A 25,508-nucleotide genomic window follows, 5' to 3' on the forward strand; every position below is an offset into this window, starting at 1 on the left:
GGGTCGGCAACGTTAAGCCTTTCGTCGCCGCTGCTCTCATGTATGGTACTTTTGAGACTTGTTTCCCGTCGTTTTTCTGTCATCACCGCAGTCTCGGGTAGTTTTTTTGTGTTAGCTTGATACTACGGCATTTACGTGGATTCGTGAAACAAGTACTGCTACGGTTTGAGTGACATGTGTGACAACTAGCCATCGATGACTCTGGTCGATTATCGATAAATCATAGACCTCTCTCTCGACAGAGATATACTTCTTGGAGTTCGGGTTCAAATGTTTTCGTCACGAATATTTTGGGCGTATGGATACGACCGACGGGTGAGAAACAACTTTTTTACGGGCTTTCTTGGTCATGTAGGACGCAAGTAAAGTGCTGCAACTGTTGTTTTGTTTTTTTTAATCGCGTGATAGGATGGAATTTTGTTCTTTGTCGTTATCCGTGTGCAGTTGCGTCAACATATGTAAATATGCGTGGTAATCTATTTTTCACTGGAAGATGAAAAGCAAGTTTGTGTGATTATTGAAAGTGCGTTGTTTGTGGTTATGTGTTTATTTAGACTAATGTTATTTTATTGCCTTTACCACGTTTATACTAGAATCTTCACTGTATTAAGGCAATAGTATTATTACGGTTGAAAAAACCCCGAGACTGCGGGTAAACGACACAACACTAAAAAGTCTCTAAAAGTAGAGACTTTTGTGTTGTGTCGTTTACCCGCAGTCTCAGGGTTTTTTCAACCATGTGCAATGTACACCAGCTCGTTTGCGCCCTTACTTTTTGTTCAGTATTATTATATAAAAAATAAGTTATATTTTGTTCTAAGGCAGCTTGAGCTTATAGGGAGAAGTAAATTAGTTGACTAAGTAGTAAGTTTAGTACCTCTTCCACACGGAAAAGTTAATATATTTTCATTCAGTGATATGAGATTTAATCAGCTCGCGGCCTTGAGTGAAGCTGACTTGTCGACCCCCTAATGTCATTTGATCAAAATTACATTAATTTTGCCATGCGGACGGTTTATAATGCAAGAATTCAGTGACTGCACACAATAACATCGCTTACGTGATCGAAAGTTACACTGGCGTGTCCGCGTTGACTACGTCTACCTGATTTTAACTAACATGTTTTGCTGTGTCCAATCACTGCGTGTCTCGCCATTTTGTCGAAGTATTTCTGTATAAAATATGCATTCCTACAACAATAATTGCGTGACTTCATGTTGTCGACTTAAAACAATTACATTTTTCTATAGACGTCTTAACGCTTAGCTCGTGCCATTTCGTACCGATTATTTAGCGGTGTAATGTTTTGCCCGTGTAATAAAATGTTTATTAGCACCGTTGCTATGTGCAGCTTTCATTTTAGCTAATAAGACACGCGTATGTGACTAAAAGCGCGTTACGACGGTCGATCCGCACGCGTTGCCTTCGCTTTGACGCGCGCGCCCGATGGCCTTCCTTTGCGACGTCACGAGAAGAGCGCTACGGCCTTCTTCTCTAGGAGGTGTTGGAGGAGGACGAGGGGGAGGGGAGAGGGAGGAGTGTTATCAGCGATAGCACTGGTGCACAATTGAGTATATAAATGTTTTGACGACAGACCAGGGTTGAGAGGCCAATTAATTATGACAGCGGAAATTTGCTTAAGTGACAGTGGCTAAGTCTTAGTGCCACAATAAGGAGCGCCAGTTATATTAATGATCACGCATTTATGACCTTAAAGAAGGCAATATTAGTCAGCGCAAGTACTCACTTTGTGTTTCTTGAAAGCATCGTGCTCTGCCTTCATAACAAATCCAAAGCAGTTGCTTTTTATTATTTCGGGGAATCATTTTTGTTGTATAAACATTCGAATTTAAAAAGAAATCTATTCATTGAGCTCGGCCTCATGTCTGTAGTAATTCAATTTTCCTAAGATACCTAATTTAATAATTTATTTAGACACACAGGATTGGCTCCCCGGGTGAAAAACTTGTCAAAGACAACTTGTGAGTGCCTGACAAACGCGCCTGAGGCGCGCAATATGTCACGCCGAAAAGAAGCCGTCTGCATGGAAATCCTTTGAGTGAAACGTTGTCGATGCCGAATTTACTCTCGACGCCGCTGAAAGTAAAATAAGCCTGTCTGTTCAAACAAATAAAGATCTGTCTACACAAATCCATGAAGCGGTGCCTGGCATTTGACTTGCGCCAAGCCTGCTAAAGGTCAATGTATTTGTGTCATTTATTTTATTTCGCAAATTATACGGAACACAGACGTCAGACTCCAATGGACAGCTTTGTCCCTTAACTCCTATTCTTAATACGCTGGAAGGGAATGTCCGTGTAACAAGTCGCTTCCTAAGGTCAACCTTGTGAAATGCTGTTAATGAAAACTTCAGCAGGACTGATAGCTGAAAAAACAAAATGTCCTACTGGGCCCTAGGATGGACCGTCAAAATATCTCTCGAGTACTTAATCTCTGTAAAGAGACCGATGGAGGCAATGATCACTTCTTTTTTTACTATTCCATGCGTCATTACAGGGGGTCTCCCGGACAGCAATCGTTTACGAAATGTTGGTGTCTTCGATAACCAAACAGTGAGCACTTGCGAGCTCATCTGTTCCCTGCGATTCAGCACATCGTTAGTCAGGTCGTGGACCGCCTTTTTCACTGTGCCTCTATGCATTAGTTTTTTTATTCGTTTATTTTAATAGAAACTAGTATCAGCGGGTACGTCGAGTACGGCCGTAGGCATAGGTCATCCTCCCGCAGGATTAGTTAGCCGTTTCGCCGCTGAATCTGGCTGATCGAAGAACATGATCAGCAGATGAAGGTGTTCGCACAAACGTCCACAATTTAGGCTCGGGACTACGTCGTAGTTCTCAAGGTGAACCATTACCACTATATCATTAGTTCTGCACCACAAGGGACACATTTATATCACAAAACTAAGCCAAAAAGACATAACAAACCAACACGTCCGCGAGCCCGCTGAGACCGTAACCAACCGAATTGACGCCAGCTTATGGATGGATGGATGGATGAATCCGGCTGAGCCCTTTGGATCGGGCGGTAGCTTACGCCACCTAGCCATTTTGTTTCACCATTTAAGCTTCAAATATTTAAATGTGAAAACTATATTCACTCCGCACTGAAAAGAAAGTGAGGCTATAAAACCCCCTTGCCATTAGTTAGTAAGAATATACACTCTTCTCTCGCTTTCTGCCACCATTCACTTAATCTTTGCTTGGTAATCTCTACTGTCTCACCGCGTGTGTCAGCGCCCTCTGTCCACCGGTCAGGTAACTACTGAGATGAAAGGGTCTATACAACTCTTTATAACTTGGTATTCCTGGATGTTAAACGCGCTTCACTACGCAGTATCTGTCGACACCAATCTCAACGACCGCTTTGTTTCCGATTTCCCTCGTCTCGACGTCATATGTCCACGTGTGCAATCGAGCGCAAGCGAAAGATGTCCGCTCACGCCGAATGGCTCGACAACGAAGGACGTATAGTCCCGGAGATCAAATGTCGCCCCTTCTTTCAACCGTAGAACCAAGCCCGGGACCGTGAAAGGGCCTTACCAAGTATAATCCCTTTGAGCCTCCCCATGCAAAACTCGATAACCCTCGCGAACAACCGTGGACCTCCGGTAACCCAAGGGACCAGAGGCCTCGACAAACTTCGCCGACTCGATGTAGGCGAGCGACTTCGCTGGAAAAGCGATATCCCTCCTGAGCCCTTTTGGGAAGTTTCGCAATGCCTCCAAGACTCCCAAAGAACCCAAGTCTTCAAAGTCCCCAGCACAAAAACCCGCTAGTCAGACAAGGCCAGTACCTCCTCCCCCGGCGCCAGCGTCATCTCTAGTAGCTTGCGTGCGCATCGCAGGAGAGCGTCTTCTGCCGCTTTCCGGTGAATCACGTCGAGCTTCAGCCTGTTCGCCACTTGGAAGTTGGGGCAGGTCGGAGATCCACCGAAGGTGACGTCACACGCAGGCCTTGTCTCTTAGGTGGTATTGCTCGAGCACGCCAAGACTCGTGTCGTTCAGCGGCTATCGGAGCCTTACGAGCTCGGCGGGCCCTGATCCCTGCGCTTTAAAACCCCACAGCGCTCCCTTCTACCTCGCTCCCATATCGTATCGCGTTGTCGACGCGTAAAATACTCCATCCGCCGGAATGCTCGTCCGCGAGAGGGCAGCCCACCGCTGAAAGCGAGATACCATCAACGAGCTCGGCGAAGACCCCGCGCTCCGCTATCAAATTACTGATATCCGATCGATGCAGGGGAGATGGGACAGGAAGGGGTCTTCTTCCCCTCGCGCTCGCCTAGCTTTCTCTTTCGCCAAGACTCTCGGGTGGCCCGCTATCCCTAATCTGCATCTTGGCTTTGTTCGTTCCTCACCGGCCATCCCCGGGGGAACGCCGCCGCCGGTTCGGACGCGAGCGCCCGAGATCGCGCGCCAGGAAAGATGCGAACTCAAGGCCTGCGCGTGACGCCACCGTTGGTGGATCCCCGACCAGCCCCAACACGCTACGCTCTGGCGGAGGTGCCGACGCAAGCTAGGCGGCGCATCGTGGAGCCACGAGTGATGGCGTTTGTAGGGGGAAAGGCGCGGGCCTTGTCATCTCGGTGGTATGGCCTCTGGCCGCAGGCGCTCATTGATAAGCGCGCTCCAACTCGGGGTATCGAGTTTATAGTGCTGACTCGATTGTAAACCCGAGATCGGACAAAAGGGATCCGATTAATTGGGCGGGTGGCCGCCCGCCGCACCAAACTTGTGCCCGTGCGATCGTCCCTGCGGCGGTGCGCGGGGGCCTGGGCCATACACTGAAACACTCGCTGGGGAATGAGCGGGCACTCGCCTTTCCAGAGAAGGGGGTATTAATCGATTGGGCGCGGAATCAGGAACATCAGCTGACGATGGTCGCCGGACGCTCTTAAAGCAGGCGGGGAGGGCTCTCGCTCTCAGGAGTTCCGACGAAGGTGGAGGGAGGGTGGCGTTAATTGGCATGCACGCTGTGTTCGTCGGGATGAGCCGTTCGCGTGTTCGGTGCCCGTTCGAACCGATTTTTCTTTTCTTTTTTTTTTTTCTGACTCGAGGCGGTGAACAAATCGAGTCTGCTCGTGGGATTCTGTACGCTCTCCAAGGAAAGGAAGGAGCGGTGCCCTTCCGTTCTTCCGCTTGCGTTACTTCCGCGGTTTGAAAACAAACGCGTGGTTTACTCTTGACGTCATCGCATTCTGCCGGAGGTCATTCCTATTTCTTCCGGCCGAGAAAAAAACATTCAATAGTTTGAAACGTATGCGGCACAAGGTACTATGGGCAACAATAGGAAAGGGAACAGGCATCCTCGCTTTTTTGACGTGCCAGCAAATTTCGGAACACATTACGGTCCCGACGGTGGCTACAACGGAAAGGCAAGATCCCAAGCTACTACTGTTTGACAGTTTGAGATTTAACGAAGGTTGTGCCGGGAGCTGTAAAACTAGAAAGAAGAGAAATGAAGCGTTCCCTTTCATATTGTTGCCGATAGTACGCGCTCAGCAGCAGTGCCACAACAATGGCCGCTGGTATGACGTCAGTGCGAGCCATGAATAATCCTCGAGGTTGAGGAGCATGTGCACGAAGAACTCGGAGACTGGTTCACGCGCTTGCGCTTGGGTGTAACTGAGTGCGCTGCAACATGTTGCGACTGCTTACGACGAGGGGGGAGCCATCTATTGAGTATACCTGGAATGATTACAATCTGCGTACTTTACTTATAGTTTTGTTCTTTGTTTTTTAAGCGTAATTCTTTCACCTTGAGGTTGAAATGGTCTTGACAGCGTTATTTTACTGGTACCAAGTAATCAAATGTAATATGAGTTCCATCGAAGGACATTAAGTGACTTGCAAATCAGGTCGTGATGATGCCTACGAGCGTTGCGCGTGCACTGTGCTGCGCCATGCGTGTCGCATGGTGATTGGCCGATCGGATAATATAATTCCACGAAACTGACGGTATGTTTTTTACCGTGTGGCATGGGTATTACACCCCCGCTACACGGACCGTTTCAGCGATTATTGAGCCAACGACTATTGACTCAATCGCGATCAAGCAGTGTTACACCAGGGGGGTAAAGACGGGAGCAGAACGCGGCAAACCCTAACCGCTCACATCGACGGTATCGAGAGAAAAAACGAGAAATCGATAGAAGAGTGGAGAAACAAAGCAGACGAAAGATTAGGCGTGATTATTTGGCCGCGACGAGTGGACTTTGCTTGAACGCTTGTCAACTTTGTTTAGTTTTATACAATGCGCGATTACGGTGTTCTCCTGCAAGAGTAAGCTAACAAATAACAAAATAAAGACCTCACATGACGTTTGGCTGCTGCTTTGTTCATATTAAAGCGTCGCCATCGATATGGGCATAGCGAATCACCAACTAGGACCGCCGATGTCCTCGTCCTGTGCCCCGCCATTCCGAGGCGGCCCGAACGCATGGGACCTTTTTCTCTGGATTGTTATATTAACTTTATGCGCCACACGGCAGCGCCAGCTGCCATCAAGCCTCTAACGACCATTGAGTTGAACTGAGCTGACCTTCCTCACGTAACTGATGGGGGTTCGCCCCAATACAGCTAAAGATGGCGTCCGTCGCGTTGCCGCCGATGGCCATGCGCCAGCAAAGTACTTACTCTTGCGGAACATTAGGGGAGGTACCTAGAAAGTATCCTAGCAGCAAATATTGTCGGAAGAGGTGTGATTCGGGGCCAGAGCTACAGTTAAAGCGATCACGGCACTTTGCGGAAGCTCCCTCTCGGCGAGCGCGGCCATTGTAATGTCGGTGCTGAAAAGACTTTCGTTGTGTATCTCTTGCTTGGATTCGTGCGAAATATTCAGATTGTGCAGGGTGTGCGCGCCACTTCCGGTTGGGTGGGTGCGCGACGACTCTGGGTTCACTAGCGAGCAATTCCATGAGAGCTAAGCTCTAGAAATGACATTGCGTCGTGCTTTTTTTTCTCTTTTTTACAGCGCAGTTGTTAAGGGTTTGTTTCCCCAGGATCGTGTCCCCGCAAAGAAATTAAGACACCAAACTCTGGACACCTACCGCCATCTATGAGCGACGGCAGCAAGCCACGTATCTGGTTGCCGCCGTCGCTTATAGATGGCGGCAGCCTTTCCACTCTGGCTTGCCGACTTGCGGCCGGCCATTACTCTCCATTGTACAGCTCCGCTGGTCTTCCTTCTTCACCTGAGTGGAAAGGCTGAAAGATGTTTTCTTCTTTATTTGTTTTGCGGGTTCGCCGCATAGGGGCAGAGATAAAGGCGTGGTGCCTGACAAAGCCTCTGCCCCCTAAAGTTCAGCAGCTCAAAATAGTTACATAATAAGAAATTCTACAAAACATTATACAATTCAAATAAAACAAGAAATACAAGTCATAGAAACAAGGGAGAATAAACACTACATTCATTTGGTAAAAAAAGGCACTATAAACGTAAGTAAGTATTCGTCGTGAAAAACCGAAGACAGTAGCAACAAACAAAAGCTATAGAATGCAATCGTACGTCCCTCCGACATATCAGCATCATCAGCAAGTTCAGATGAAGGTATACAAAGAAAACCTATATCATTGAAATTAGCTATACCTAGGGATTATGTTATTGGTGCAGCACACTATCCAAATCAGAATACAATTTCACTGCTAACGAAGAAACTTCTGCAATCCATTTTCAAACCAGGAAACGTGTTGTTAAATTCAACACTCAGATACGTTCTATCTAGAGTTTTAGTTGTTTCAAAAATTAAAGTTTGTTGACTTTAGTTGGTTCTTATGGCCGGCATCCTTCGCTTTGGGTTTCTCATGGGATATGCACCTAGACTGTTTGCTGGTCTGGTGTAAATTCGATTTTTATGTATCCACAGTAAAAGACTGAAGTTTCCCATGCGTCTCGGCACGACCAAAATGTCACGAGTGAAGTTATTTCGATTATCTCGAGACGACGGACGCCACCATCGCCACCGAGCGTGGGTGATCGCAGGACGACGGCATTGGCAGACGGTGCTAGCCTACTTCAATGTGCTACCGACAGATGGCGCGACGCGACAAACGCGAAAATGCGGCGCCGACCATCCCCGTATAACGACGGGCCGATACGGCACGTACAAATGCAATCTGTGCACGCTAATCTGTGAAAGGAACCTTGAATACCAAAGCAAGCGAGTCAAAACACTACAAAAGTGTGCATTACAAAGGCTCTTGTCGCGCTAGAGCAAGCGTAATAAAAACTTTCGGGAGATAGTCTGCTAAAACCAAGACCCGGCTCGGTGACCCCTGCGGGGAAGCTCAGCGCGTATTTCTGGAACCTAGGGGTAGGTGTACGTAAGTCCGCTGTGGTGTACGTGCCCACCGCCGGTGTCTTGCCGTTCACGAAGTAGCTGAACGCGTTTAGAGATGTGCATGTTTTCCGTTGTTCTTAGGTATATGGACCATGCTTGTCGAATGGGTAGTCCTGAAGATTAGCCCACGGCGATACCGTCGGCAGATTTGTGATTTCCTTGAGAAACAAGGGCTCGTTCTTTTCACCCAAGCGAACAGGGAGGGGTGTCGATCCCGTATTAGTAAATTTCGGGATGCACCGCAGTTAGTCCTCGGCAGTGAGACTTTTAAAGTACGCGCTACTCACTAAGGGTCATCAAGAACAAGCAAAAACAATAGCCAACCGGAAGTAACATACTCCCCCCAGGAGTTCTGTCATGATTTATTTTTGTTTGCGTCCACACACCGTGCATATTTTCTCTGCTATAAATTAAAAAAACAAAAAAAAACGTTCATTATATTTTTGTTACTTTATACTGAATGAAGAGTGTCCATATAATTTGTATCACTTAAAAAAAAAAAAAGTTAATGATACATCTGGATGGCTAGATTGGACATTTACATGTACGTTTTAACAGGTCACGGAAGCGACGTAATGGCGTCTGAGTGGTGGAGCCAATTGCCTGCATCAATCAGACGCCATTACATCACTTCCGCGACCTTTTAAGACGTCCATGTAAGGGCCCGTTCACACACATGCAATTGGCTAGGACCAAATGAGACGAGACCGGTTTTTAAGCCTCTTGTGACGGCTAACGATCGGCTCCGCAGCAGCGCATCCGGCTGTAAGCCGCTGCAAGAGGCTTAAATTCCGGTCTTGTCTCATTCTGTCCTAGCCAGTCGCAAGTGTGTGAACGGACCTCGAATGTGCAACCTAGACATCCAGTTTTCGTTTCGTTTCAGTTTCAACTGGGATGGGCAGTACCCGTGCTTTCAGTTCCATCTTGAAACATTGTTTTTATTGTTTATTTCACACTAAAAAGTATAAACTCAAGAAGTGTAGCAATTATTTTGATATATTGATAAGGAGCAATTATTGTCAAATTATTTTTTCGATGACGTGAGTCCCCTGGCGCATATCTTAACTGGGGTTGTTGGGCCATATACTTTGTAACACCAAACGACTTAGTGGAGCTTAATGATAGTTGGGAGATGCCAACGATCCTTGGCTCGATGATCGTTGAAACGGCCAGTGAAACAAGGATATTAGAGACCATTCTGTGCAGATAGGGGGCTTGATCCCCATAACCCCCCCCCCCTTTTTTTTTTCTTTTTTTTTTAGGTTTCGGATTTGGTGTTCTGGTCCTCTGAGAGCGAACGCTGTCGCTGTACCGAGCTGGCAGAGCGTATTCGCGTCGGTACATCCCCCCGTTTCCCCGTGTGCGCAGCTGGAACTGCAGGGCGTGTCCAGCGAGGCGTTCCGCGTCCTGCTGGACTACATGTACAGCGGCAGGCTGCACATCACCTGCCAGAATGTGGGCAAGCTCTACGTGACGGCAAGCATCCTACGGGTGCCGCGCGTCAAGCACAAGTGCGCCAAGGTAACGGGCTCTCCTTCCTCCTCTAGCTCACTGGGAGACTCGCCTGTTGAAGAACCAGAACGGTCAACAGGGAATCGGGAAGCGAGAAACGTGAACATAAAAACCCACGCCGTGCCTTCCTCCTCACCCAAGAATCTGCTTCTACAAGTAGGCTTGTGTTCGGGTCTGGACTCATCTAACACGCGAATGATTCATTGAAAATATGTTTTCAATTCTGAAGTACTTAGCACAACTGCTACTGGCCGATGAGTCTCTAGCGGCAGGGAAGGAGTATGACCCTGTAACGTATAGAGGATAAAGAGGAAGGCACTACAATGCCTGTCCGGTCTTGGGAGTCAAGTTCGACACTCGCCGACCGCCGCGATTGACCACAGCCGCGCTTCCCTTACAAAAATATTTGAAGCAGTCAGACTTTCTATCAACTGGCATTCTGTAGAGTGCGACGATATAAATGCTATGGAATTTCTATCACCACGTCCTAATAGATATTATATCACCATATGCCTATTGTATTTCTATAGACTAAACTCGATAAAATTATAAGTTGTAGTGCGGAAAAGCGACATCACACCCAGTTGGAACCTTCATACGGATGCTGCTTTTCAGACTGTGTGGAGTACATATCGGCTCTTGCAATGTTTTATAGTTGGAGATACAGCTCACCAACCCTTAGAAAAAACATTTTGTATAAATATTGGCGAGAAAAAAAAGCAACATGATTTTAAACCTTTTGACTTCTCGAGTGGGTTCTAATGATTGCCCTTGGCTGCGGTAAACCGCTTGAGTCGGTATTTGCGACTGGTCTGTGATCCCGACACCTCCTCGGCGAGCAACATGTCCCGGTTGTCATCTTTCCCTGCTTGCACGGGTAGCACATTTATATTGTGCACTGATTAAAAACTTCTTTCAATAAATAAAGACGTCATGAGTGCTCCATGGCGCGTGTATTCGCAATTTCTGCTTACGCGCACGTGACAAGTTGCAAGTGGTTTTCTCCATGCATGCAGTTTAAAAAAAAAAAGTAATCTACAAAATTTATTTTCTACGCAATAATCTGAGCAATTATTTTTAAAACGTGGACAGAAAAGTTGTTAGACGTTTTATCTATTCACTGTAAAATCTCTATTCAATTTTTCTACAATATGTTTAGGATTCCAATTTTTCGGAGTTCATTTCTTGTGAAATTCAGAGGATGTTTTTCGGTGTTAATCTTTTTCCCAATATTCGGAGTTTATCGGAGTATATTTTTGTTAAACTCTCAATTATCCGAAGTAGGGAGTTTATTTTTCCTATGTTTCCAAATTTTAACGATTACAAGATAAAAACATATATTAACCGGCGGGTATAACCCTGCCTTATATTTATAAGAACGCACGTGTACCACATGACATTGACGTCCTTGCCATTAGTAATACCAACTGCCGTACGACAAACCTCGAAGAAGACACATCAAAATCACAGCACTCCTTGACGAAGTCGTTGGAAAGCTTATTTTTGTTTTCATCCTATCCTACCGCTTCTTCCAGCGGCTGCGCGGGGTGGAGTGTTAAGGTAAAAGCTTCAGCGGTCCCTTATATGAAGTCAGAGACTTGATAGCTTTCACGGTTATTAAGTCACAACCCTACCTACCTCTAAGAATATGAATCCAGAAACAAACAGAAAAACGGTGGTTTGGGTCGTGAGCCCGAATTACAGTGGCCCGTTGTCCTGAACGAAACCCGACGGGACAAACGGCGAGGCTTCCTTGGTCAATACTACGAGATTTTGAAGGAATCTGGGGAGACCTCTCCTTGTAACGACTCGGGTGCTCATCTGTGTTCGAATCAAACTTATTTGTAGAAAACTGTCTTTTTGTTTCTTCTTGGCTCGTCGTGACCCCAAAATTCTGAGTTTCTCGGATAAATTTGAATTTAATAAAATTTCACCGGCGAGTTTTCTTCGGATAATATCGGATTTATCCGAAAACACGAAACTCATACTATGTTCTCTAAGTCTACAGAAAACGAAAAAAGCAGCAAAAAAGCTATAGACAGTTTACAGAAAAGTGAATTTATTTTCTTTAGAGCGTTTATAGCCTCCATACACTACTTCCCATAGAAATTCTGGATACATATATTTGTGTGAGGATTGACCTTGACGCTAGCCAATAGCTGCGCGGCTCTGACCATTCGTAGCAGTCAACGATATAATAATAGTAATAATAATAATAATAACAATAACAATACTCATACTACTACTAATAATAATAATAACAATAATAATACATAATAATAACCTTTTCCTCAGGTTAAAGCGATGGGGGACGTGGGGGAAAACAAAAGCTGAAAAATCCACTTCACGTCTCCCTCCTATCCAGGAAGCGTAATTAAAGACAAAGAAGGCCCTCAGAACTACGTACATCGCGCACATACAATCTGCGTAGAACGCAACATTAATATTCAACACATTTAATCGAAATAAAATGTAGAAAGCGGCATTGAAACAACTACAATAATTAGCCAAGACTGTGACTGTACATGCACCGCCGACTTGCCCGCCGAGTGTCCAACTCAGAGCCTCAGGCCATCCCGACGCTGTTCTGGGATCTTGTCCGATAGCGCGCACTATACACAGCGTCCGTGGTTCTCTGCCACCCCAGATCCTGACCAAGTCTCCGTACGACCCGAAGCACGCGGTGTACGTGTACGTGACGGCCCGCAAGTACGGCCTGCAGTCGGTGGGCAAGCGTGCCCTCCGGCTGCTCCAGCACCGGCTCGAGGAGACGGTCACCTGCAAACCCTTCCTGGACCTCGACCTGCCCCAGGTGTGCGAGCTGCTCTCCGGCAACTCCGTGGGCGCCAGGGGGTGAGCTTCCTCCGAAACAGGAACCTTACTGCTCCTTACTTCTCAATCTTGGAACGAGCTAACGTTGCGAGTTCCAGAGGTTCAAAATGAACGCTTTCCCGACACGTTTTTTTTTTTTTAAAGACGTGAACGCGTCGTTACGTCGACGTTATTTTGCGCATTTTAACGAAATATTGCGAGAGATAATGAAAAAATTAAAGTTAAGTAAGAGAATTAAAATGTCCACATCGAACAACGTGACAAATACCCGTAATCATATTTGTTCCAGTTCTTTGTTTTCGACTATCAGACATTTCTCCAACCTTTGAAGTTGGAGGTTGAAATAGTCGTTAATAGAAAGCCTAAATGCCTACTAAGTTCGAATAAAATTGAAAAAAAAAGGAACGAAGTGCTTTTTGCCGTTTCTCTCGAAAACGCAACGAGTTCCAGTTCCACCGAAGCAAAATTGGAACGACGGCGTTCCTCCGCTCCCCTTTGAAGGGACGCGTTTCGGGAACGTGGTTCCTTGAAATTCCGGATCCCCATAGGGAGATGGTGATCTTCCTGGCGGCCCTGCACTGGCTCAACCACAACTACCTGGAGCACGAGGAGCACGTGCTGCGCGTGCTCCAGTGCGTGCGCTTCTCGACCATGTCCAGCGAGGAGCTGCTCCGCTGCCTGCACCCGCCGCTGCTGCCGGGCATCATGGAGGCCCCCGAGGTGCTCGCCCACATCCACGCCGCCATCTGGTGAGCGGAACGAGAACCGCCCGGATTTCCCGACTGGGCCCGCCAAATTGCGCCCCCCGTTCGAAAGGTCTCGACTTATGTTTGCAGGTTGTCGCGAACCCGATGTACCCGTAACGAAGCGCGTACACGAATCATACACATTTTTAATGCGTAAAAACTTGCTACGCTCTAAAAAAAAACAATTAAAGACGTTTACAATTCTCCGTAATGCCGAATTAGAGCGCAGCTCTTGAGGAGGAGGAGGGGAGGTTATGTCCCTCCTTCCCCTCTACCCCTCCTCCTCTCCTGCTCCCCCCCCCCCCCCCCCCCCCATTTAGCTAAATTTCAGGCTACCTGTCAGCTTCGCTATTTGCTGGGACCCTTATAAATTTCCCCGTGGTTTGCTGTCTTACGGTCTTCGCGTTCCCCAAAAGAGTGAGCTCATCGGCTTTTTTTTTCTTGTGCTGGCGGCGACGAGTTACAAGGAACAGCGTTACTATGGTAACCCGCAACGTTTTTCGTTTATGTAGTAGCGTATTCGTATTAGGTTTTAAAAAAGTAACGAATAACGTTTGAAGTTACTTAGTTCGAGTAACCTGTAACGCAGTTACGTTATCTCTTTTCAAGACTTCAAAAGAATTACATCTCATTTGTTTTCGTGTTTTTAGGCACAAAGTCATATCAAATCTCGCGTGTTGCGCGGTTTTCTTAGCGCTTTCCCTCGTGAATATTTGGGTGGAAACGTCAAAGTTATATATATATATATATATATATATATATATATATATATATATATATATATATATATATATATATATATAATGTTTTTGTCTACACGACTAGTGATACATTGATGCTTTAATTTTTGCTTCTTGTTGCGTCTTTCTAAGTGACATTGTTGACAGTTTGCCGGAACCGAGCCGAGAACTCGTCAAGCTGCATATATGTGCCGCTTCTGTCACGCACACTATGCGAAATAAACATTATTGTTATCCTCATCGTTATTAGGCACGTGAGTGAGAGTGCGATTCCCCGCAGCTACAAGACGGCAGTAGAGTTGGACCAGCAGCACCTGTTCGAGGAGCGTGTCGAAAAGCCGCGCTACTTCAAACTCGACGGTCCCATCACACTCTGGGTGAGGACAAAACCGAAAGTTTTTTTTTTTTTTTCCATCGCAACACTGGAGAAATCACGTTGCAGCGAAACTTTTGGGCCGTGGCTTGGGCATGACGTCATCATAAGTGGGACCCCGACTTGCCAGCGCCAAACACGCCAAAGTTCGATGAAAGACGTAGCAAATTCTTCGCGTGCTATAGCGTCGCGTTCATTATAAGACGCTGCACGACGCTTTGACGGCGACGCTGACGCCACCTAGGCGGTGCGGCGTCGGTCCACTAATGATGACGTTTCGGGGGGAAAGGCCCAGGCCTTGTCTTCTGGTTAGTACCGGTTGAGCCTTCACTGATATTCGCTTTAGTCTCCACTCTGAGAGGCCGGCTTTTTGCGCTGCGATGAGGACACCGATACGCTCCGTGACGAGATGAGAACGACACGGCGTCTGTTTCAGCTGCCTCCAGGACGCGCTCCGTGCCTTCCGTCGTGCTTTGGCTGCTCGTGCATGCTCGATGTTCACGAGACGCGGAAGCGTAATCAAGGGCAGGAAACTCGCGCTAGAGGCGGGGCACCGGAAGGACCTCCCTGCTGTCCTGTCAGTGACTGTTTTGTACACCAGATCGTTTTTGATTTTTTTTTAGCCTCGCTAGCAGACGCAAGTGGCGCTTTACTCTCGACATCGGATGGCACTTGCGGCACAGGGGACCGCGGAAATTACGGTGGTACGCCGCAGCATATGCACAGCCTACACGATTTCTTTGGGCGTGCTGTTTGTCTTTCTGTCGCGTGAGGTTTTAACACAGGTTGTAGAAGAACTATCTGGTTGAACGGCATTGCGCCGTCTGCTAAACCGCAGTCCCCGCAAATGCCCGCAGGGCGGCGCCCCAGTCGGCAAAACATGGTAGCGCTCTAAAACGTCGAAAATTACAAAGCCGTCAAAGTCGCCGGATCGAGCCTGTGTCTTGATTTAGCGTTCGGATGACACGCACTCTCGTGGAAATGAGACGCTGGATGAAGACCTGAGCTCAAGTAAGCATCTTTGACAGCGTTGTACATTAATTATAAAACAAAAAATTGTCATTTAAAGCTTAAGCAACTCGGGGCGCTGTGAGTCTCGAGTGTCCTAATGATTGCTTCACTGCCATTGGCCGTTAACAACTCCCAAGAGTGAATCAAATGTTCAAAGGTTCAAAGGTGTTTATTGGCTAAAACAACCATACGACCGAGAGCCTGAGGCAATCAAAAGGAAGAAGCCCGTGCATACATATGCTGATTTCCTCCTCGGCCATACGTTAACAGATGAAATGGAGATGTTGGAATGTAATTTACACAAGGGTGAGAATACTTAGTCTAATGAAGAGAGTAGGTGTCGTGGTGATTCCGCACCAGATCTTTAAATTCGTCTACGGTTGGGGCCTGGCGAGCAGCATCTGGTAAGTGATTCCACAGGGTAGGCGCTTGGACAAAGAGGGAGGTAGAGGCACTAATGGTGCGGGCAAAACGCTGTTCAAGTTTCGAGGGGTCTCGCCTAGACCTCCTCAAGTAACCATCGGGGATGGGACAGACACCATGTAGGTACCTGTAGAGGAGGACCCGTCTGAAGAACAGTCGACGTTTATCAAGTCTGGACCACCGGAGGGATTGCTGCCGCCTTTCATAGGGTAGCTTGCTTGCCCTCTTGTCCTGCAAGTAGAGTGCTGTCTTTGTGGCCTTTCTTTGCATCGACTCTATTCTCCTCTGTAGGTCAACCTGGTGGGGGCTCCAGACAGAGGAGCAATACTCTAAAACCGGCAGTACAAGAGCCGTGTACAGTGTACAAAAGGCATGGCTTGGCATCTCTCTTGTTGTCCTGGTTATGAAGCCTCTCAGTTTGCTCGCCCTTTTACAGACGTAGTCAACGTGCCTTCTAAAGGACAGGGTCTTGTCAAACCAAACACCAAGAATCTTAGTGTCTGTGACTTCTTGTATGCGCTTCCCTTGTGCATTGTAGACAACGTCGACGGGTTTCCTTTTTCTTGATATTTTAAGGTACACAGTCTTGTCTGGGTTGAGGAGCAGTCCGTTGACTTCTGACCACCTGCAGATCCTGTGCAGATCGGACTGCAGGATTTGGCGGTCGTGAGAGGAGTGGATTATGCGGTACAGTATGTGATCATCTGCATACCGAAGAATGTTAGATTGTATGTCGACCGCAAGGTCGTTGATGTAGAGGTTGAAGAGGAGTTGCCCTATAACAGAATCAGAATGTGCCATGATAAAAATATTAGCGCGAATGACAAAGGGCAAGGAAGGACAGGACAGGATAGGCGCTACTTTCAACTGACATTTTAATGAACAAATAAAGGAAGAAAAGGACAAAAATAAATTTATATAAAAAAAAAATTTAAAATGTAAAAAGGAAAGCTCGATGCTTCCGGCTTCCCTACTTCCATCCTCTCAGATGTGGATCAACGCATGATCAAATCTGACCGACCAAGACAGTGTGGAGAGACACGACACCGACCTGGCGGTCGTCCCATAGATGCATCGCATCTCCCACAGCTTCAAGAGAGCCGCATCCGGGAGGTGCTATCTGCTCCAGACAAGCTGAGAAGACTCTGCCCCACAATAAACTCGCAGCGCGACAAGGCGGACAAATGCAGCGTTAGACATGCCCGCAAGTACATCAACTGTGACTGTGCAGTTGTGTACGAGATACCGTTTTTATGTGGAAACGTTTACGTGCGCCAGACCGGACGATGCGTCAACATTAAGCTCAGGGAGGATGAGCTTTCTCTGAAGTCCTCGCCGTCACGTCACCTAGCCTTGCATGTGAGTGACTGCGGGTGCGTCACGTTGTTCTCTAGCGCAGTTATCCTTTGGCGGTTCCACGACAAAAGGACTAGAGAAATCTACGAAGCAAGAAGCGAATCCTTCATAAGCGCGCCATCAGTGAAGTTCCTTGTCCTTTGCCTTTCGCGCTAATATTTTGATGATGCTCAACCAACTAGGCCACCAACTTATTTTGTTACAATGAGCCACGTCCTACCTTTTTAAAGCTAGAAGTGACTACACAAGTGATGTCAGAGGAGGAAATGCTCGGGCCTTGTCCGCGCTCGCTGGCTAACCCGCGGCGCAGTCCGTCACTGCGCGCGAGCCCTCCGCGCCCTTCCAACCGCCACTCGGCTCCGGCAGGACCTGGACATCTTCAGAGCGGACGGGCGAGTGGGCAGCGGGGCCAAGCCGCCCAGCCTTGTCAGGGGCATCGACGCTTCTCCAAACGCCGTTCGGAGGCCTCGGCTCGTCCACGCGCAGGTCAGTTCTGCGAAGGCTCCGAAAAGAGACCTCACGCCACGTTAAGAACACTGCGCGACGCTGTCGGCGCAAACGCGACTTCGGCGTGTGTGTGTGTGTATGTGTGTGTGTGTGTTCTTTTTTTTATGATAAAGTTGTTTTTAAGGTTTAGGCGGTGGGTTAAGTTCTCCCCTGGGGATGTTTTCGGCCGGCGTGAGAAGGAGACGCGCGCTGTGTGCAGCGTTCCCCGCTGACCGCGAGCGACCCCCTGTGCGACTACCTGGTCCGCCCGCCCGGCGACGGGGACCAGCAGCCCATGTGGAGCCGGGACCCCTACGAGAAGCTCCCCGGCGTGGCGGGCTCGCCGTGGGACGCCGCGTCCGCCGTGCTCCTCGCCGTCGGAGGATACAACCCGGAGGCGCCGTTCGAGACCGCCACCGGTACGCTCCCCTTCAAACGCCGCCTCCTCTGCCTCGGATGTGGACACCGGTGCAGGGGATGGCTGATTGTTGGATTGAGAAAACGAAACCGGATTTTTCGGACCGCGATATTAGCGCATGACGTTCGCCGGATCAAAATATAAGAAAGAAAATTCCTCTATGAGCCGACGTCCACCTCAGCCTAGTATTCATCAAACTAAATTTGAAAGCCGAAACTTGAGACACAACAACAAATAAAACGAGTGAAAACGCACTCTCAAAGTAAGACCGAACGTTAGAAACAACAGAGAACATTGCAAGTCTAAGTATAAATGACAAACTTCAAAATTATTTAGTTTTTTTTTTTTTTAATCTACAGGGCGTTTTAAAGGCTTTTTGTACGTATCACTTCAAGGACGTTCAATATATATCTAACAACGATCAATCCCTGCACTCGACGTGAGTCAAAGCCCAAGGACCCAGGCACGTAGCCAGGATTTTGTTTCGGGGGGGGGGGGGGGGGGGGCCGCCCATGACAAAATGCTGTATGAGGGAGAGGGGGGAGAGAAGGTCCCAGCAAAATCAGATTTCGGGGAAGGGGGGGGGGGGGGCGGGCCCCATGGGTTGCCCCCCTGGCTACGTGCCTGCGAGGACCCGATATGTTCGCGCAGGCAGCAACATACTGAGATACCACGTTCGGAACAACAAGTGGGAGCAGTACGCCTCGTTCCCCATGCCGAGGCACCACCACTGCGCCATCCTGTACGAAGACAAAGTCTTCGTCATGGGTAAGTCCACGGCCGAGAAACACGAGCCATAAAATGATTTTCAATTTTTTTCACAAATGAACTGTTGTAAGCTGCATAAGGCGACAAGCAAGCTCCTACCTAAAAGATATAGGTCGCTTTACTACCACATGCTTTTAGAATAGCAGAGGGAGCTCCGTTTATCTAACGGCGTGGTCTTCTGAGAAAGAATAAGTTTGGGCTTCGCTAAGGTCAACGCCTGAGATCGGAGGTGCATGCAATGTTGAGGCGAATAGATTCGAAATAAACCAAAGCAGTGGCATGACCTCAAACTGGAGTGTTCAATATCGTCTGCAGATTCCTAGCTTAGCTTCCCAGGTGCCAGTTGACATTTTCGTCGCCTGTGACCAAGTGACGTTGCTGTTTTTAAAGCCTGGTGCGCTCCTGAACGGAACCTCCTAATCCCAAAAATGTGTCTACTCATTCGCTCGGGTGTTCCCCCGTTAAATAACAGCGAAAAACGACGTCAGGGCATCACCCGCCACCACGACTCCAGATTATGACGTCAAATACACCGCTAAATTTAGCGGGAAATCGATAAATTGATGTCGTCGGCCCTGACGTCGTGTGGCATTAAGTCACGTCACGTCCCACGTCAGGTAACCTTATGTCACGTGACGTGAATTTCCCCCACTATATTTAGAGGAAAAATGCACGTCAGGTGACATCATGCTATCGAGTGGACGACTTGACATCGTGACGTCAATTTCCCCCTTAACTTAGTGACGTCACGTGACCTTACGTTACATGAGGCACGATGGTCTTCACTCCCCCAAACGACTGTCTCATGTCTCCTCAACAGATTTAAACAACCGTTCCTTAAATGATGGATACCATGCACTATACAACGTAAAAGGTAAAGGTCGCTGGTAACGTTAACCCATGGCCACGACGCCGTGCTGCTTTCAGGCGGCTACGACAACTACCAGACGGCCGGCGGCCAGCTGGAGCCGACCAACATGTGCTTCGCGTTCGACCTGAGCCGGAGGTTGTGGCAGCCGCTGCCCGGCATGGCCCACGCCAGGGCCTACCACGCGGCGGCCATTGTCGACCAGACCATCTACGTGCTGGGCGGCAGGAACTCCGACGGACGGTCGGTGCCACCCCTTCTTGTCCCATAAATAGCACCTATCGAAGACGAGACCCGCCTAAACATCATCACTGGTGTATCCACAAAGCGCCCCCGCTTCGTCGCCAGCGTGTCTCGCAGTGTCTGACAACAAGCGCGACGCTGGGGTGGTCCCTATGTCCGGGGTCCCATTGTCCTTGCTCGCCTCATCGGCTTGGATAACCAGCTGGCGCTGATCTTCCGCGTCCGAGGCTCTAATGGCCGTCCCCCAGGAGTTGAGGCGGTTTCGAATTCGTGCTGCGTCTTGTAGTTTTAGATGTTTCGGGCAGGCCAGGACCATGTGGTAGATGGTGTCTCGGTCCTGTTGACAGTTGGGGCATGCGAGGGGTAAAGCGGGGGGTAAAGGAGGTTAAGTCCTTCTGCACAAGCGAGGGACGTCTTAGGGCGCTGCTCCACGCACCCGGCCAGATTCTTTGGCGGAGCCGTTCAGAAGCCAACTTCCGCGCCCCCAGGGTGTTGTCATCGGTCGAGATGCACACGGTGGGCGACAAGCACTGGCAGGAGCTGCCGGCGCGCCTCTGCCGTCCCCGGATGGCCGCGGGCCTGGCGCTGCATCGGGGCCGCCTCTGGCTGGCGGGGGGACTCAGCGAAGCATCTGCGGGACTTGTCGTCATCTCAGACGTCGACTGCTTCGACCCGCGCACGCACGAGTGAGACCTTTTTCTACTGACTCTCCAGTATGGGCGACGGAAAAAAAGCGAAACATAACAAGCAAAAAAAATATAGAGAACAAGGAAAACAAGGATCGACAATCGCGAAAAAAAGGTGAGCACCATCTCGTTGCGTGGCGTCGGCAAGATACATAATGTTTTCCCCCCTACCGAAAGTTCCATCATTCAAGATGGCGACCACCAAGCAGAAAAGGTAGCAGGTGACACCAAGACGAATGCGTCCACGTCTCTTGCGCATACCCTCGTCGAGCCTCAGCGTGTTTGAAGCTTGGGCGGGGTTCAGCAACAGTCACGCAATGCGCAGGCCTTATTTAGTGGTCTCCAAATCATTTGAATGTGGGGGCCAGATAGCCCACACCGGAAAGGTCGAGGGCCAACGTAAGATGGAGGGGGAGGGGGGGGGTGCTCAAAAGATTTTAAAGAGAAGAGACATCGGTGCTCTATGCTTTCTGTAAACTCGCAGTTTCGCCAGTGATATCTTTAGATTTGATTTGTTTATAATACTACATTGAGCACTGACATGATGTGATAAGAAGAAGGTAAAATCACAACGCCCCGCCACCATGCGAGAATTTTTAATAGAACAAGAAAAAACGACAGTGTAATTTGAAGTGAGAGTACATTGTCGTTTCCGTTGCTTAACTCACTCAAGAATTAATTAAGCTCAACACATATTTAAACAGCAATACGTTAATTGAACATTTCTTGCTTTCCTGACGATTTCCATTGCAGCACTCTGAAAAAATACTTGTCTTTCAATGGTGATATTTTTCTTTTTTGGGTCGAGGATCCCGAGCTCGTACTTTATCTTTGGCAGTTGCTCCTGCTGATCGAGAGTTCACGCAGACGAGATGCATCCTTCAACAAAGAGTTCGCTCTTGCAGCCTAGTAGCAGAATTGTTGCACATTACAAAAAGCTGGGAAGCAACAAATAAAAAGAAACAAAGGGCAAATGAACACAGATAAGTATAAACTATGCGAATACGTTAAAAGAGCACAGCTACTTTTCGAGCAAAAATGAATCGACGAGATGAGATCATTATGGCGCAAGTCATTTTCTAGCGCTCGAGACATGAGAACCGGGACTCGTAGCCGGCTACCTGCGAGCCGCGTGTTTGAGACCCGGTGGTAGTAATATACTGTACCCGCTGTCGCTCGTTCTTTGAAACACGGCGTCCTTTTTGCTGCTTGGAAGATGCCCGAAATGACAAGGTTCTCCTAACTCCGCGGTGGAACGATCGCGTTCCGGTAACCGACAAGTGTCGCTGCCCGTTGCCGGTTTCTCACCACTGTCTGCAGTAAAGGCAAATGCTTTTATGCACAACTCGTAAATAGAAAGTACTTAGAAGACAGAAAGCAGAATTAATCACGAAGTAAGAAACGTGATCTTAAGAAACTTGAACTTAAGAAACGTTAAGAAACATTTCTTAAGCTCTCAGAGACCATAGGTCCACACCAGGCAGCTACGGAAGACAGCGGTCGAGAAAAACCAGCCAGTGAAGATCGCCAAGCAGAGCACCTCCTTCTTGAGAGTTCAGAGTATGTCTGTTGGGTACTTTCTTTGCTCAGCCTCGCCTGAGGTAACTTGCTGTCCGCATATTTTTGAGGACCCTTCGGGAGTATTCCGAGTGTCGACTCCCCGCCGTGGGCATGCAGGTTCTCGTTCCACGTGAGCTTCCTGCCGTCTCCGCGCTGCTTCTTCACGCTCACCGTCGTCGGGGACAGGCTGTTCGCGCTGGGCGGCTGCTCGGCCAATGGCACCGAGCTCCAATCGCTCTCCGAGGTCTGGGCCTGCCAGGAGCAGTCCTGGGATAAGAGGGGGCCCCTGCCGCGGCCCTGTCACGACGCTGCCGCGGTCGCCGTCGGTGAGCCATCGGTCGACCCTGCGACGGGCCCCGGGTGGAGGCTATTAGCGCCGAGATTTTTCGGTGGCGCCCTATTATGGGTTCCCTCCGTGACGTCACGACTGGGATTTACCTCGCTGTGACGTCACCAGTTGTTATTCTGGCTACTTACCATCGGGGGTGACGACGAGTTCGATGGTGTGTTTAAAAAGCACAGTGGAAGCTAGGAGCCATCGCAATCCGAAACGAACACTGTCAAAGTTGACAATCTGGCAGTGCTCATATGCCCATGGTTTGGCTAATCGTGGAAAGCTGACCACAGCGACGCTTTTGGTCGCGCACATCGCTAATACACGACGCGATGGCCCGTTTTGTTTGCTCAAGTGCTCAATACAAAAATCGAGTCGCGTCGTTGCGTGTCACGCAAAGACCGTCATCTGTCTGACGTCCCAGAGGACTTCTATATGCTCCGCATTTAAAGCGCCTTTAGGATATACCAAACAGAGGAATAGTTCTTGTTTTCTTTAAATAGTAAATGCTGACATGAGCATTACACACGTGGGAAAAACGTTTATCTATAGTCACCAACTTAACCGGTGAAAGCCTGTCTTCCTCAAGCGTCTGGGAAGACTTCAAAGAAGCGTCGATAGCGTGTTCTCTCTAACTCTGTCGCGGTCTGAAAAAGAACTTCGGCGCCGTCTCGGGGGGGTCGCATCGTGCATATGTGTTCGCAGGACGCTCGGTGTTCCTGGTGGGCGGCCTGACGTCCTCGACAAAGTCCGGACTGCGCAGCGTGTGCCGCTACAGGGCGACGGCCAACGCCGTCCAGCCGGGCCTCAGCTTCCTGGAGACTCCCCTCTGCGGGACCACCCTGCTCGCCCTGCCGCCGCTCGCTTCCGCCGAGGTCGACGAGAACATGAACCTCGTGCACGCCCGTCCGGCCGACAGCGAGGCGATGCGCGGGGTCTCCGGGGAGTCCCGGCCGCGTGGGGCTCCGGCGACGAGGGACACCTCGAGCACGAGGTCTCGTCTCGTGCGGCACGCCGCAGGGAGCCTGGCGTCCACACCCTCGAACCAGGCCGCCGCGTGCAAGCCATCCTCTCACTTCGTGCAGCACGTGTCGGGGAGCCCGGCTTCTGTACCCTCGGACCGGGCTGCCGCGGTTCGCGCCCAGGACAGCAGGCAGTGCGCCCTTGTCGTGAACCCAAAAAAATAGGAGGAAATAAAACGCGAGTGCGTTTCGTTACTGAGATGGCCGTTCTGACACACTCACGCAGAGTAACATTCACATTCAATTACGCCTCTTTTCAAGGACTAAATACGTAACGTGTTTTCCCTCGCGTTTCCTTCGTGTATTTGTACGTATTCTCATCCACTGTAATACCAGATGGCTAAGTAAATACTCAAAGAGATAAAGAAATAAACGGCGTAATGGCGCTGAGGTGCCGGATATCTTACCTGAACGTTTACGCTAAAAGACCTGGACATTGTGAGCTCCCTCATGCGCCCTACGGAAGTTGAATCTGTCGATCATTTTATGTTTATTTTATCAACGTTATGTGGACTTGCGCAAACGCCTGCTGGAGCAGCCTCTCTCGGGAACCAGCCTCGCCTCATACTGTTGCCGCCCTCCTCCTTTTTTTTTTTTTTTTTTTTTGGGGGGGGGGGGGGGGGGTGGGGGGGAGGATAGGGAAGGAGAGGGAAGGAGAGAGGAGGGCAGTTGCATCGGTTTATGCTTTCGGTGCGGTACATAGCGTGGTACAGCGGGATTCACGGGTTGATTGCAATATCAAGGCGATTGTCCTGTTAGCACCATTTACAGTCTAAAATATTCAAAAGTAACAAAACTCTCAGAAACAACAGACGGTGAAAGGAGCAACCTGGAAAGCTGACGAAAGAGTGAGATAAGTTGCAAAGTTAAGCGCGTTCTTATTTTTCTATTTACCATTGAGGCGCTTCCTCTGCAAATACTTGTGTGAAAGGATTAATCAAATAAAAAAAAAAAAAGAACGTTTGAGCGATTAAATAAAAACAGTTTTGAAAACGTTAATCCACATATGATAATAGGAGCTTTAAGAAATCCGTGTTCCGCGTTTGGCATGCTTTCTACAAGCATGCTAAATCTACAACGTGCCCCCCCCCCCCCCCCCCTCTCCCGGAAAAAAAAAGTTATTTTTTTTTAGCTGCAAAAATAAAATATGCTTATCCTCCCCCAATATCTTATTCAAAAGTTAAGTGGATTTTTTTTAAATTTTAATGGTGAAATGGGGCCCATTTTCGCCCGTTCTCGGTTTGTGGCGCCATAGAACTCCATGCGCTCAAGAACTTCGTCGGCCGCCATTTCGAAAATTTCAGAAAAACTCTTATAACTTTTGAATAAAATAACGGTTGGTGCTGAAACTTTAGCATCTGGTTCGGACGTCTAGCCCGACTTTTGGGCGGAGAATGAGCGTTCGGTGATGCTTACCGGTAGTTTATATTTGCGATGAAAAAAAGCCTGGTACATTACGCACAATGTACCTTGTGCATTACGTACCTTACCATCACGTACGCGTAATGTACCTTGTACATTACGCTAGAGCGAGAAGTGCGGCGATAAAGATCCCAATCGTCGACGAAGGGTCTTTCACGCATGACGAGACTGCTGGTGGCAAGTCTTTAGCGTAGACAAGAAGACAGTAGCTAGAGGTCCCACTACACTGCCCTATGGAACTAACATCTCACTATACGGAGCGCAAGTTCGTCTGCTTCTTGCACAGGGGTCGCGATGATGTCAGAACGCCGAGCTCTTATTGGCTGGTTGAAAAAAAAATAGTGGGT

The 25,508-nt window shown here is 48.6% G+C and overlaps 1 protein-coding gene across 1 annotated transcript in view; it reads left to right on the forward strand.

The window, feature by feature from the left end:
• LOC120840721 (kelch-like protein 7) overlaps positions 1-20,165 on the forward strand; it is a 34,788-nt gene extending 14,623 nt beyond the window's left edge. The window contains exons 2-8 of the mRNA XM_040211362.2: positions 9,730-9,882; positions 12,521-12,726; positions 13,254-13,454; positions 14,472-14,568; positions 18,061-18,259; positions 18,910-19,026; positions 19,954-20,165. Coding sequence (XP_040067296.2) covers positions 9,730-9,882; positions 12,521-12,726; positions 13,254-13,454; positions 14,472-14,568; positions 18,061-18,259; positions 18,910-19,026; positions 19,954-20,165 — 1,185 coding nt within the window. The remainder of the gene's footprint in view (positions 1-9,729; positions 9,883-12,520; positions 12,727-13,253; positions 13,455-14,471; positions 14,569-18,060; positions 18,260-18,909; positions 19,027-19,953) is intronic.
• Positions 20,166-25,508: the final 5,343 nt, after the last annotated feature.

Source organism: Ixodes scapularis, unplaced genomic scaffold, assembly GCF_016920785.2.
Source record: "Ixodes scapularis isolate PalLabHiFi unplaced genomic scaffold, ASM1692078v2 PGA_scaffold13__105_contigs__length_92229423, whole genome shotgun sequence".
NCBI lineage: Eukaryota > Metazoa > Arthropoda > Arachnida > Ixodida > Ixodidae > Ixodes > Ixodes scapularis.